The sequence below is a fragment of the Anguilla rostrata genome, chromosome 14, assembly GCF_018555375.3.
Source record: "Anguilla rostrata isolate EN2019 chromosome 14, ASM1855537v3, whole genome shotgun sequence".
Classification (NCBI taxonomy): Eukaryota; Metazoa; Chordata; class Actinopteri; order Anguilliformes; family Anguillidae; genus Anguilla; species Anguilla rostrata.
In genome coordinates this window covers 31,947,073-31,961,368 of record NC_057946.1, presented here as the reverse complement: position 1 = coordinate 31,961,368, position 14,296 = coordinate 31,947,073, and the positions used below count along the sequence as shown (strand labels likewise).

General features: G+C 49.5%; 1 protein-coding gene across 2 annotated transcripts; it reads right to left on the bottom strand.

The window, feature by feature from the left end:
* Positions 1 to 4,406: 4,406 nt before the first annotated feature.
* ptpn11a (protein tyrosine phosphatase non-receptor type 11a) lies at positions 4,407 to 13,494 on the bottom strand. 2 transcript variants are annotated; one of them, XM_064307543.1, is made up of 12 exons: positions 13,192 to 13,494; positions 10,554 to 10,676; positions 9,668 to 9,862; positions 9,015 to 9,207; positions 8,224 to 8,343; positions 7,503 to 7,616; positions 7,315 to 7,411; positions 6,668 to 6,747; positions 6,311 to 6,469; positions 5,827 to 5,958; positions 5,175 to 5,329; positions 4,407 to 4,602 (listed from the first exon to the last, which is right to left on the bottom strand). In XM_064307543.1, the coding sequence occupies exons 1-12, from the start codon at positions 13,203 to 13,205 to the stop codon at positions 4,422 to 4,424; spliced, it is 1,563 nt and encodes a 520-aa protein (XP_064163613.1). In that variant the 5' UTR covers positions 13,206 to 13,494; the 3' UTR covers positions 4,407 to 4,421. The 2 variants fall into 2 exon arrangements, with proteins under 2 accessions (XP_064163613.1, XP_064163612.1); XM_064307542.1 differs by having other exon boundaries at positions 6,650 to 6,747; positions 13,192 to 13,492.
* Positions 13,495 to 14,296: the final 802 nt, after the last annotated feature.

Here is a 14,296-nt window from a genome sequence, read left to right as displayed (position 1 = left end):
TCAGTATTCACTTCTCTCTCTCTCTCTCTCTCACACACACACACACACACACGCACGCACAAAATCCCACTTGCACTACAGTACACAGAACACACAGACACACACACAAACCATAACAAATGCTATAGTAAACATACACACACACGCGCGCACACACACACACTCAGTACAGTACACTGATACAGAATATCCCAACTCTGTCTGTGGGGAAACACCACCCCCCCAGTCTCCTGTTCTCACACACCCCTCACCCAAAAACCGACACGGGAAGCAGGAGACCACAATGTTCAGTTCACCCCTCTTGTTACAGACACTGCCCCCTTGTGGTCCCTCCCAGCAGCTCCTGAGGGGCCACAAGATTCAGGAACTCTGATGGAGCCCCCAAAACTAGGGACTCTCCGGCTCCTAGGCTTGAAAAAAAGGCCTCGAAATCCCAAGAATGAGGGCTTTAGGGTTCCTCTTACAGGATCTCACGCATACAGGCAGCCTTTCATTAGTTTTTAGGCAAAGTTTGTCCAACATGCAGGGGTGAGAGTAAGGTCAAACTGTAAGAGGATTACAACGCTCACATTACACATTTGAAATGAAGTGGATAGAGGACACAAATGCCAAAATGAAGAATAAAAATAAAAAACAAAAATAAAAAAAAACCAACCATTAAATTATCACTGTCTGAATTACACATCTGAAAATACTGTACTTAATGTTCTGAACGTAGTTAAGTGTTCTGCACTAAATGAAAAGATGGCGAGCCCAAATTTGCATCGATCCCTGTGAAAAGCGTGTAAAAACCCAGGACCACCATTTCGGTGCTGCGCGGCCACGGTGTGTGAGCCGGACTGGCGACGTGGTCGAAACCGATATTCAAGTCAAAACACTGAGGAGCACGCTGAGAACTTGGCCATAGAAACCGTAACTAATGCTAATCGTTACTGCCGTTAGGTACTGCCCGTTAACGCCCGGGGTAAGAAGGTGCCAGCATTTCCTTTATCTGAAATTAAGTTCACACGGTGTTTCTTAAGTACACAACAGGTATTTAAAACAAAATAAGTGTATTACATTGTAAAAAAAAAAGAAAAGAAATTAAACTTAAAACGTTTTTCAGGAGAGCTTGGAGGACCTGCTAGGTGGCCCTCCAATCTGCAGTTACTGCAGTAACTTTGACACAAACACAGTTTTGAGGAGAGGCACAGGAGGACCCACCCCCACCCAGTTCCCTGTGGGCCTCGTACACGAGGCCATACAAAGCCATGGAAACGGTCATGTAGCGTGGGGGGGGGGGTCACTTAAAGACGGCCAAATCACTAAAGCGCTAATAGACCAAAGCACTTCCTGCTTTCTCTGGGCTGAATGGACTTTCTGGGGGACGGCCGTATCCCATCAGCCTGTGCCAAAACTAAACTGCCGTTTACCCAGAATGCCGCATTCAGGACCAGGAAGCTGAACGAGAGAAAAAAATAAAAAATAAAGTACTACATGGAGGACAAGCGTATACATACAAACGTTAACAAAATCCCTTTAATACTAAAAAGGGTCCCTTTGCGTCTTCAGACAAGGCAGAGAAAGGCTGCTGAAAAGGTGGGGAGAAAAGTGTTTTTTTTTTGGCACAGGCTTTTGTCCTGAAAACGCCTCGCACTGCTGACTACACTGCGTCATCCTTTGGCAGAAAAGAAAAGACAACAAAATGAGACAAAAAAACACAAAGAAACAAATACATGTTAGAACCAGGGAAAAGAAAACTTAAGAGGCAAAATAGTTTTTCCTCCACGCATGCCAGATGAAAACAGGACCCCCCCCCCTCCCAGTTTCATAGTCGTCTGATAGGTTGTTCTGGGTGGGGGGGGGGGGCAGGAAATATTCAGGGTCAACTAAAGTGGGTGTCCATGTTGATTCTCAGGATAAGGCTCCATGATGGTGTCACAGTGGTTTTTTTTTTCGACGACGGGGCGGGGACGGGGGCGTGGGGGAGGGGGTTAAAAGACAAACTGCGTTACGTGGAGGAAGAAAAAGAAAGGGGGGGGGGGAGCCTTCAGGGCTCAGTCTGTGTTTCTCAGTTTGGTCATGATCAGGTCTCAGGCACTCAGCCGCAGTTTAACAAACTCAAACCAACAGCCTCCTGCAAAAGAAACACAAACACGTTCACTCCACAGTAAGCATTTCACACTGGACACGGTCAGCGTCATTACCAGACCCGGGTCAAATACCGATTCGTTACAGATTCAAATACTTTTCTACACTTTGCTGATCCGGTCTGGTGTATTGGAACCAATGAAATACTTTCAAAGAGTGCAAACCCCTCCTTCTAGTCATATTGGCAAGCTCAATTACACCAGGCAAGATCAATAGAGCACTGAAAATTATTTGAATCGATAACAAAAACATATTTGACCCAGGTTGGATATGAAAGAAAATATTTATATCTATATTAGTCACGGACCCACATAATATTGACAGTGCACTACTGGTAATTTAAGCTTTCCATTTATGTATTTAAGTAAATTGAACCATGGTAAAAAGTCTGTATAGTACAATCAAATGTTATTTCTGAAATTTAAAAAATCAATCTGTTTTATCAGAAACAGACAAATCTTAGACCAAAACAAAAAGGAAGCGGATTTCACACTGAGTTCCCATTGTAGTGACCCGGTACTCAGACCATTACAGTGCTTAGACCATTACAGTGCTCTTAGACCATTACAGTGCTTAGACCATTACAGGTGGTGTGCTCACTCAGCCCACAGTTTAAGGGAAGCTGTCACTGACACCATAAGCAGGGAGGGGGAGGGTTACCTCTGATTTCAGCAGGAGGGCGAGTCTCATCTGTAACTCTTCTGTTGCTGCATCAGACCCACGTTCTCGTACACCCGAGAGCTCTCCTCCCTCACACTGCCAAGAAAGTATTCACATATATTTTTATTTTTTATTTTCACATTTTAAAATAGTCTTCCTTTGGTACAGGTCGAACTCGTGTACATGAATATTACATCAAGGGGGAAGAACAGCTGGCACTTTGTTCCCACACCAGTGATTATCCAGCGCTGGGTGGCCACCGTATTTGCAGCTTTTTATGTTTTCCTTCAGTCAGCAGCCCTGCAGGAGACCAACAGACTCATTAGAACATAGCCTGTAGACACTGGAAGCCCAGGAACTCTAGCCCTGCAGAACCATAGCCCTGTAGAACTGGAGCCCTGTAGAACTGCAGCCCTGTAGAACCATAGCCCTGTAGAACTGCAGCCCTGCAGAACCATAGCCCTGTAGAACCACAGCCCTGTAGAACTGGAGCCCTGTAGAACTGCGGCCCTGCAGAACCATAGCCCTGTAGAACCACAGTGATAGTTCTCACACTGCGCTGTTTCATGTTGCTCTCATGCTGCTGTGTTCTCTATCGATCAGCGATACCGGGTTGTGGGAAAAATCTGTCATTATTTCTCTGGTTATCATCATTGGTAAATGCTGCAAGGCCAGAACACACAAGGCAGTATAAGCAGCACACACGGTGAAACCGGGCCGGACACTCATACTCACTCTGCACAGGTCGGGGTCGGGGTACAGGGGGTCAAAGGGGTCTGGTCTCCCGCGGTCAGGTCCGACAGAGAGTATTTGATGTTGGTGTACTCCCGCCCCTTGATTTTGCTCTTCTGCAAACAGAACGGGGTAAAGAGAGGTCACAGCACACGCAGAGCAGGGCGATCAGTGTGTGGTTGGTGGGCAGTAGAGTCAGTGTGTGGTGGGGGGGGGGGCAGTAGAGATCAGTGTGTGTGTGGGGGGGGGCAGTAGAGATAGTGTGGTGTTGGGGCGGGGCAGTAGTCATGCTGTGTGCTCTGATCGGGGTTGGGGCATAGATCTTGGTTCATCATGGTATGCTGCGGCAGTAGAGACAGGGGTCTGGCAGTAGAGATCAGGTGGAACGGGCGGACAGTTGTGATTGCAAGTCGGGTGGGTGGGGCGTCACAGGGTCTGGTCTGGGGCCAAGAGAGTTTTGTTTGGGTATCGCTGTTGCTGCAAACAGACCGGGTGGAGGACAGCACACGGATCAGATCGTGTGTGTGGTTGGGGGCGTAGAATCAGTGTGTGGTTAGTGGGGGTACAGCGCTCACTGTCTCTCATCCCCTGGAGCTCGGTAGGCGAACAGCCATGTATGAAGCGTCTGCGCCGTCTGCACCATCCCGACCTGCGACCAACCATCTGGATGTCTGGGCACGGAGTCGCATCCACCCTGGAACACAAGCAGGCCTCCACGCGTCAATCCCATAAAACCCTGGGACACAGCGAAGCCTCCGCGCGTCAGTCCCACAAGCGCCTTTATTATCAGACTCGGGATTGGCTCCAAATGGCTCCGTTGAGCAGGCCAGTAGCTCTGCTCAGACGTACCAGTTGAACCCTTGAATTTAAATATTTAAAGTTCTACTGCAGATTTCAAATTATAATTTTATTCTGCGAGCACACATTGTAAACCGCATATACAGATTACAAAAAGAGGCTTTGCTGGACGACAGATGAGCTGGAGGTGTCCTTAAGAATTTGGCGAACAAACCTTTCTCTCTGATCACATCGATAAGGATGTCAATCACGATAAACGTCCCCGTTCGACCAATCCCGGCACTGCAACGGAACAAACACAACACAAGCGAGAGCTGAACTCAAAATGCACGTCTCAAACACACAACACAGTGCGAGGTGTCAGCTCTGCTGAGGCTGGCCGTGACAGTTCTTCCCTCATCAGTGCTCTTCTCCAGTCCCATTCAATTAACTACCCTCAGCCTTACAAACGCTGTACGCTCTAAGACTGCATCCAATTCATGTTTAAGGACTGGTGCCATTACTTAAATGCAGCAGATGTAGTTTAAAAATACCCAATTAAAGGATTACTGTCTGCTATGCAGTTGTATGAAATCTTGTTTTAAAATTGTCAAATAAATAAATAAATAAATTCAGCAGCTCGTTGAACGTTGAGGGTGACTTAAAGAACGGGAATCGGAGGTCAAACATCACCTGGGCTTCTCATACACGTTTACAGAGCAGCTGAGGCCGTCCTCTGGGGATAAGCTCATAGACGCTCCAGGTGCTTTCCCATTGAATGTGTTTTTAAATCGTTCCTCGACCCGGGCGTGACACGCACCTGGAGGAACCCAACGGTAGCGTAAGGGGCGTGTCTCCCTCCCCCGCCCCCTCACCTGCAGTGGACCACGATGGGCCCCGCCTCCAGGATGCTCTCCTGCTTCAGGTTGACCTCCTCCAGGAAGTCCAGCACGCCGCCGGGGTCGGCGGGCACGCCGTGGTCCGGCCAGGCGCGGAAGTGGTACTGCCAGACCGTGCGCTCCGTGCTGCCCTGCAACGCACAGCCCGGTTTAGGCCCGCCCCCGCACAGCGCGTCGCCACGGCAGCCGCCAATAGCCGGGAGCGGGATTCTTCCCGACTTTCTCAGACTGATCGAGAGACGCGCGTTTTAAAATGGCTCTGGGAGCAGCGGTACTACGGCGTTATTGTGGAAGATTCTCTGCTGCCGTCGGATGCCAGTGGTTTTTGTGCCAGAAAGCACAAAAGCACTGCGTGTGTGTTTGTGTGCGCGTGTGTGTGTGAGGTTATGACACACCTAAGTCCTCCACCTCTGGTAGAAGACACGTAGGGTCAGCAAAAGCACTTCCCGATTATTACATCAGGAGAAATCACGTTCCTGAACTCAAAGGCTGCGCCACACCAGCTGTGAGCTGCAGCCCTGACCAATCATGGCGAACGGTGAGGACAGAGCCGTGGTGCTCTGGCATGCTGCACCTTCAGCTCTGGCGCCCCCTTGTGGCAGCTGCGGTTACGACCGGTGAGGCTCACCTGGCCCACTTTGGACAGCTTGAGCTCCCGCAGGATGTAGTCGTGAGCGGACGTCTCCTTGACGTTACGCACGCGCATGGCGCCGTACTCCTTCAGCGCCGACATGTCCGGCCAGTACTTCACACATTTGCTCTGCGGGAAACCAGCGCACTCACTCTCAGTTTCACTCTCAGCAGTTCAATTTTCAGTTGCAGCCGCAAAACTAAGAAAGCAAAACAACTTTTCTGATTTGGTTTGTGAAAAATAAAAAACAAAATTGTTAATGCGGGTTGGAGCATTCTGGGATGGCGACTGAGGCCGCAGTTTCAGATACCAGGTGGGGTGATGCTACGCAATGTGACATCCATCCATTATCTACACCCACGCATCCTGGTCGGGGTCACGGGCGGGTGCTGGGGCCTATCCCAGCATGCACTGGAAGCACAAGTGCAATGACACTTAAGAGGTGCGCAGAGGAAGCGCGGACGGGCGCGGCGGCCGGTACCTTTCCCCGCTCCACCTCCTTGGTGGTCATGACGATGACGCGGGAGTTCTCCTGGAAGACCATCCTCCAGAAGTCGCTGATGGTGTTCTGCAGGCAGCCCTGCGTGGCGATGTAGCTCTTCCTCAGCTTGGCGCTGTTGCACTTAGGCTCCGCCTCCGGCTGAGGGAAGCGCGAGAGCATCACGACCGGGAGGACAAGGGGGACATTAGCCCCGCCCCCAACAAGCACAGAGCAACCAGTTAAAGCATGCCTGCCACTACATCACTGCACTCTCTCTACAAAAACCACATGAAGTGAACGTGTTCGGAAGAGTAGGAGGAGGCGGTCGGAGGCGGTTACCGTGAAGTCAGCTCCTACCATGATGATATTGGCGTTGATGTAGTCGGATCCGGGCTCGTTGGGGTCCCCGTCGTTAAGCACTACGCGGGTGTGGTCGACTGCGGGACGGCAGACGGTCAGAGTCAGTGACACACAACCGTCCCAGGACTGCGTGCGCACAATCCGCAGAGGGCAAAATAACAGCGCTCAGGAACTTTTAATGTGCCACGTAGTGCGGCAGCGGCGTAGTATAATGGGTAAGGAACTGGTATTGTAGGTCGCAGGTTCGATTCCCGGGTAGGACCCTACTGTTGTACCCTTGAGCAAGGCACTTAACCTGCATTGCTTCAGTATATATCCAGCTACATAATTGGACACAATGTAAATGCTATGTGAAAAGTTGCATAAGTCGCTCTGGATAACAGCGTCTGCTAAATGCCTGTAATGTAATGTCATGTAACATACAATTGCTCAGTTCTACCGCCCAGAGTCAGATTCTGACTGAATCCAGTAGTCTTGGCAAAAGCCCCAAAAAGATCTGCTGTGCAGCAGCAGTAACGGCACAACGGTGACGCCTTTCTGCTTGTCTTTGTTGGATGTAGATTTAAACCACTGAAGTAAAAAAACACCCAGATCTCTTTACTGTAAAAGCGTTATTTCGGAGCGAAGGTGCGGCAGTTACTCACAGGGCAGGATGTTCTTGTAGCGGTTCTTGTTCTTGTTCTCGGCGCGCTGGCCCTCCTTGCGGCTGTAGAGGAGCTTGCACTCCTGCTGCTGCAGCGTCTGCGTGGCAGGAGGAGACAGGAAGTGATGCGAGAGGAGGGGGCGGGGCTGCACGCTGCGGCGGTACCTCGGCGGCGGCCAGGCCTCTTACCTCAAACTCCTCCCAGAAGCCCTGCTTGACCTTGTCGGTGGCCTCCGCCAGCTTGCTCAGCTCGCGCACCCGGCTCTCGATCTCCGCTGCGTTGATGCGCGTAGTGTTCAGCGGCTTTCCGGGGGGGGGGGGGGAATAAAAGGTGAACCCAGGCTGCGATGCTCAATTATCATCAAAGAGCAAAAAAAGCTCTGACACTTCAGAGGAATATTAACCCGTCCCTTAGCCAATCATATGGAGGGCTGTTTGGGGCAGGGTTCCCCGTCCCTTAGCCAATCATATGGAGGGCTGTTTGGGGCAGGGTTCCCCGTCCCTTAGCCAATCATATGGAGGGCTGTTTGGGGCAGGGTTCCCCGTCCCTTAGCCAATCATATGGAGGGCTGTTTGGGGCAGGGTTCCCCGTCCCTTAGCCAATCATATGGAGGGCTGTTTGGGGCAGGGTTCCCCGTCCCTTAGCCAATCATATGGAGGGCTGTTTGGGGCGGGGTTCCCCGTCCCTTAGCCAATCATATGGAGGGCTGTTTGAGGCGGGGTTCCCCGTCCCTTGGCCAATCATATGGATGGCTGTTTGGGGCGGGGTTCCCCGTCCCTTAGCCAATCATATGGAGGGCTGTTTGAGGCGGGGTTCCCCGTCCCTTAGCCAATAATATGGAGGGCTGTTTGGGGCGGGGTTCCCTGTCCTGTAGCCAATCACGTGGAGGGCCATTTTGGGCGGGGTTACCTGTTTAAGTTGCAAGACCGTCCCCAGTGTTTCCACCATGGGGTTCTTCTTATAATGCTCCACCAGGTCAGTGAGGGAGTCGAACTTCTCCCCCCCGCCCACATCGTACTTCAGGTCGTGCTAAGAGACAGAGAGAGGAGAGAGGGATAGTTCACTGTCTGGCCCATCGTCATGCCAACGTCTCTCCCCCCAGAATTCCGCCGAATCTCGATCCAGCCCAGCGGTTAACGCTCCCTTCAGACGGACGCGTTAGAAGGCCCCCCCAAACAGAAAAGTCCCGCATTCTAAACCCTGTCATTTCACTAAGGAGTATAACCAACGCAATGCTGAGGTTCACAGAACACCCTTTCCACTGACCATGTCTCCATCTCCAGTGCGATATGGGCAGAGCACATACATGTATGTATGTATGCACGTATGCATGCATGTACATATGTATGTTTGTAAGCATCTACGTCTGCAAGTGTGTATGCATGTATGTATGTGTGTATGCAAGTTTGGGAAGGAAGCAAATCATTCCTAAATTTAATTGTAAGTTTTTTGACTGTGAATGCTTGATTTAAACACATCATCCAAAAAAAAGATAATTGATTTTAATTGTTGACTCAAAAATGGGTTCTCCCATGGGTTAACTTCAAAGTTAAGGACAAATGTCGATAGAACCCCACCCACAGCCTATACCCTGCTCCCATGATTCCCTGCGGCCCAGCGGCCGTGTCGATGGAACCCCACCCGCGGCTTATACTCAGCTCCCATGATTCCCTGCGGCCGGGCGGCGGCGGCGCGGGTACCTGGCAGCGGATCATGACGTGGGTGACCTTGGGCTTGCTGTCGCTGCTGTCGGTCTTGTCGTCGCCGGTGCGCACGGAGAGCACGAAGTCGCCCGGGTGGCTCTGGCTCTCCCGCACCAGGAAGCTCCCGTTCTTCCCCTTCTCCGTCAGCAGCTTCTCCGCCTCGCGGCCCGACAGGTGCCCGTGGAACCACCTGGGAAGAGGGGGGGGGGGGGGGATGAGGGCGTGCGGTTCACGTACCGTCAGGCGCGCTAGCACACGCTTCTACAGCCGCTGAGCTTGAGCAGGGGGCCCTCTGAACATGGTGCTGGAGGGTCACAGGGTCTGCAGGGTGAGGCACTCTCCGGGACCAGGGCTGGGGACCCCAGTAAACCCTTTGGCTCTCCGGGACCAGGACTGGGGACCTCAGCAGATCCTGTGGCTCTCCGGGACCAGGGCTGGGGACCCCAGTAAACCCTGTGGCTCTCCAGGACCGGGCTGGGGGACCCAGCAGACCCTGCAGCTCTCTGGAACCAGGGCTGGGGACCCCAGCAGACCCTGCAGCTCTCCAGGGCCAAGGCTGGGGACCCCAGCAGACCCTGCAGCTCTCTGGGACGAGGGCTGGGGAACCCAGCAGACCCTGTGGCTCTCCAGGAGAGGAGGGGGGGACTCACCTCTCGGACGTGGGGTCGGCACAGTTCAGCGGGTACTTCAGCTCGATGACGTCGCCGTTCTTCTCCTTCAGCTGGCCGTGGTGTTCCATGTAGTACTGCACCAGCTCAGCCAGCGTGGCGAACTTCTCCCCCCCGTACAGGTCGTAGTAGTCGCCCGTGTTCTGGATCTTAATGTGGGTGACCGCTCCATTCCGCCTGGTTTTGGGGGGAGGATAGGAGGATTGAAAAACTGCACAGGGGTGCTGTGATGACACAAAGCCTTTATGAGTCTATCAGTGGATCGTTGTGAAAATTGACCCCATACACACTTCTATTAATAACAATCAATAAAGGCTTAGAAATCACCCTGTCAAGCACACACATACACACACACGCGCACACACACACACAACTCACACGACAGCACAGCACAGACAGCAGACAGACACAGACAGACAGACAGACACTACACATACACATACACTACAGACAACAGACATACCATACACTACAATCAGACAGACCAGACAGACGACACACACACACACACACACACACACAAACACACACAGGCAGGCAGGCAGACAGACACACACACAAACACACACAGGCAGACAGACACACACACACTTGAAAAACACACTTTGCCAGGGACAACGTAGTGTCTGATACACAGACAATGGGGTTGTCCCAGAGAGCGGTGTAACAGGAACTACACCAGAACTGGACTGCACAAATAAATACAATATCACCCAAATTATATTCATCACCTTACCTAAGCTGACTTTTCACAAATTTCACTTCATCTTTTAATGATGCACAACAGAGTTTTCCCCCGTTTTAAACTGGCTGCTCCTCCCTCGGGGAGAGCAGAGAGCGGGAGGCCTGGGGGGCGGGAGCTGCTCACCTGACGGACAGCGTGAAGTCCCCCGGGTTGCTCTTGCTGGGTCGGGCCAGGAAGCTGCCGTCCACGCCGCGGGTCAGGAGCAGGTTCTCCGCCTCCACGCCCGTGATGTTTGGGTGGAACCACCTGCAGGAGCGTGAAACCCAGATTCTCACCTGTGAGACGAATCAGTGGCTATGTGCGTCTGACACGCTCACTGTGAGCGAAGGACCCTAAACCTGACATCAGGGAGCACAAGACCCTAAACCCAACGTCACTGTGAGCACATGACCCTAAACCTGACGTCACTGTGAGCGAAGGACCCTAAACCTGAGGTCACTGTGAGCGCAGGACCCTAAACCTGACATCACTGTGAGCGAAGGACCCTAAACCTGACGTCACTGTGAGCGCAGGACCCTAAACCTGACATCAGTGAGCACAAGACCCTAAACCTGACGTTACTGTGACGTAGACCTAACCTGACGCACTTGGCGAAGGACCCTAAACCTGACATCACTGTGAGTGAGGACCTAAACTGACATCATTGTGACAAGGACCTAAACCTGACATCACTGTGAGTGGAGGACCCTAAACCTGACATCACTGTGAGCAAAGGACCCTAAACCTGACATCACTGTGAGCACAGGACCCTAACCCTGACGTCACTGTGAGCAAAGGACCCTAAACCTGACGTCACTGTGAGCGAAGGACCCTAAACCTGACATCACTGTGAGCGAAGGACCCTAAACCTGACATCACTGTGAATGGAGGACCCTAAACCTGATGTCACTGTGAGCACATGACCCTAAACCTGACGTCACTGTGAGCAAAGGACCCTAAACCTGACATCACTGTGAATGGAGGACCCTAAACCTGACATCACTGTGAGCTCAGGACCCTAAACCCGACGTCACTGTGAGCACATGACCCTAAACCTGACGTCACTGTGAGCGTAGAACCCTAAACCTGACAGCAGCTGAAATTAGAAGGGGAAAAAACAACAACAAATGTAGGAATGGTTTCTGGGGCTAGAACTGCCTGTCCAAACAAGTTTTTTTAAAAACAGAGCAAAATCATCCTGCTTTATTGTGCATCGCACAGAGTTTGACCATCCCTGTGTTTATTTCAGACATTAAACTAGGAGAGTATGACAGTAAAACATTCTGTCTGATGGTCTGCCAGGAGAAGCCCAAAGAAACATCAGTACAAAGAGGTGGAAATAACTTTTTTTGTTTGTTTTTTACTCTTTGCGTTTAAATTACAGTCAGAGGATATGCAAGAACAATACATTTTTTAATGTGAGAAAACACAAAACTACTAGGTGCAATCAGACTGATTAGATTCTAAAATAACAACAATGAGCATGGTGTAAATTATGAAAGCACTTCTGGAATTATGTGGGCTACACATTGCACTAATAAATGTGTGAATCACGAAGAAACAACACCCACAAAAACACATAAATTACGGTGCACTGCACATTACTGAACGTTACAACACATTCCCCATTTACCACAATGACACTGTACTAGGCTCTCTCCAAGCTACGGTATCCGTTACAGGGTTGTTAGCTAGGTATGAGCAGTTACACTTCTTATGTTCAATGCTCGAGGTATTTTGCTGGTTGGTCACGGCCAAAGGGGATCAACACTCCTCAAGTGGCCAGAGGACTTATGACTGACAAGGTTAACAGGCACTGGGGTATCTATATGTAATTTAGCAACTATGTATTAGTGAATCATTTCTAAAAAAAAACATGAAGGAGGGTGGCCAAATGGGTTTTAAAAGGAACTATACTACGGCAACTCTTATCTTTATTTACTTAAAAAGCTAGCGATCAACAGCCACGGTTGATGGTACCCAGGCTCAATCTATCTGTCGTTGAGTCGACGGATGAAGCCCCACCGATCAAAGATCAGGCAGTCCAGCTCCAACCATTAACGTTACACCCAATATTCTTACATACTCTTCCCGATAATGCTTGCCTGATGTTGGAAGCCCGTTAGACCCTAAAACCTTAATGTCTTACCCAACTGATAGCCGCATACAACAAACACCACAGACATAAAATTGATAAGGGGACAAGTTCAAAGTAACCCGATAAACACAAACTAAAGTTATATTTATCAACAGCCGGAAAATGACATCGGTCGGAGACTCGGTTTAAACTAGTAAACCAGGGTAACTAAAAACTGCAACAGACACTTGACCGAGTTATATTTCTGTTTTTTTCCGAGAATACACAGTTTATGGTTCGGCTCGTGCTGATGCAAACATCGCCGTAGCCTGTTAGCTACCTTGCTAACTGGTCGTTTCATCCACAAACAACTGGTTACAAACAGCTAGGAATAATTTGTGGGTCGTTCGACGTATCACTAGCTAATCATTATGGGCTGGGTTTGACGGCAGTGTTCATTTGGATTCCAATACAGATCTCTGTATCAGGTAAACCGGCGAATCGACGTGTAACGTTCACTGGAATAGTTTATTTATTTAGCTGGGCATGTAGCTAGACTAACATTAGCTAAAGCTCGCTAATGTTAAATGCAAAGACATCGGCAGCAATCTGTAGATAACCAGTGGTGTTTAGATTTCGTGACAGTGACAATCACTAAATCCCAGTAGGCTTGATACGTGTTTTTGTCCCATAATCATACCTTACCTCCGAGATGTCATTTTTCAATTTTTATTCTTCAAGCCTAGTTTCCTCGACTCGAGTTCCTTGTTATTAGATAGCTACAGAGTTAGCTAGCCAGCTATCAGCTATGCTGCTCTCCCACCATCTACCCTAAAACAAGGCCTCATAAGGTCGTGACCCCGCTCAAAACGGGTACAAGAAATTGTACATTTGTTCAAAAAATATTATACGAATTAAAATTTGCTAGGCCGCAGCCCCTGAGACTGGCGTCGAGGTTAAAACGTCACCAAACATGCGACGGAGTAGAACGCCTTCTGTTGGACATGCGCAGTGCGATCGAATTGCCCCTCAAAACCAATCATTTCGCACAGAAATTACACAGGCGACGCCCAGGAGTTTAGCTAATAAGGGAAACTGGCCGACTGAAGTTTTCAGACATTTGGCAACGTTGCAGAGACACTGCATAAGCTAACTATGTACCGCACCTACGATATTAATCGATTCATGCACTATGAAAGATAAGAGAATATGCTCCTCTGGAATATTTTCATCTCTGGAGACTGCTGGTGCCGTCACTTACCAGTATTTTAGGGTTTTTCTTCACAGCGCTTAGTATTTATCTGTCATTAATAATAATAATAATAATAATAATAATAATTGCTAATATTATTAATTATACTTTTGATTCTTATATTATCAACACATATAGAATATAATGGGTACTGTTCATGGGACCATTCACAAATGGTTTTTAAACAAAGCATCTACAAATATATTTAAACCTATATGTACAACACAAGTAGTTTTGCAACCTTAGTTTTCCTTTTCCATCTGGAAACTGCATGCATCTTTATGCAGGCTATCATTCTTATGTTTATTTTTCTTAATATTTTTTAATATAAACATTGTTAAATGAGTATCCTTAACTGCCTGAAACAACGCTACTCAACTGTGGGTCCAACAAGTCATAGTGTGTGCAGGTATTTTCTCCAACCATGCACTATGCCACTTAATTTCACTAATTATTTTACCTTATTGGTATAGAAAGTAAGCTCATTAGTGAAATCGGGCGGTGTACTACACGGTTGGAACAAATACCAGCAGGCACTGTGGCCCACAATACCTGGAG

What these genes read in the sequence shown, in the direction of transcription:
- ptpn11a (XM_064307542.1), bottom strand. An exon ending in GACTTCACGCTGTCCGTCAG is followed by an intron (nt 9,863 to 10,553) that starts GTGAGCAGCTCC and finishes CCCCAAAACCAG; the next exon opens with GCGGAATGGAGCGGTCACCC. An exon ending in AGGAGGTGGAGCGGGGAAAG is followed by an intron (nt 5,959 to 6,310) that starts GTACCGGCCGCC and finishes GGTTTCCCGCAG; the next exon opens with AGCAAATGTGTGAAGTACTG.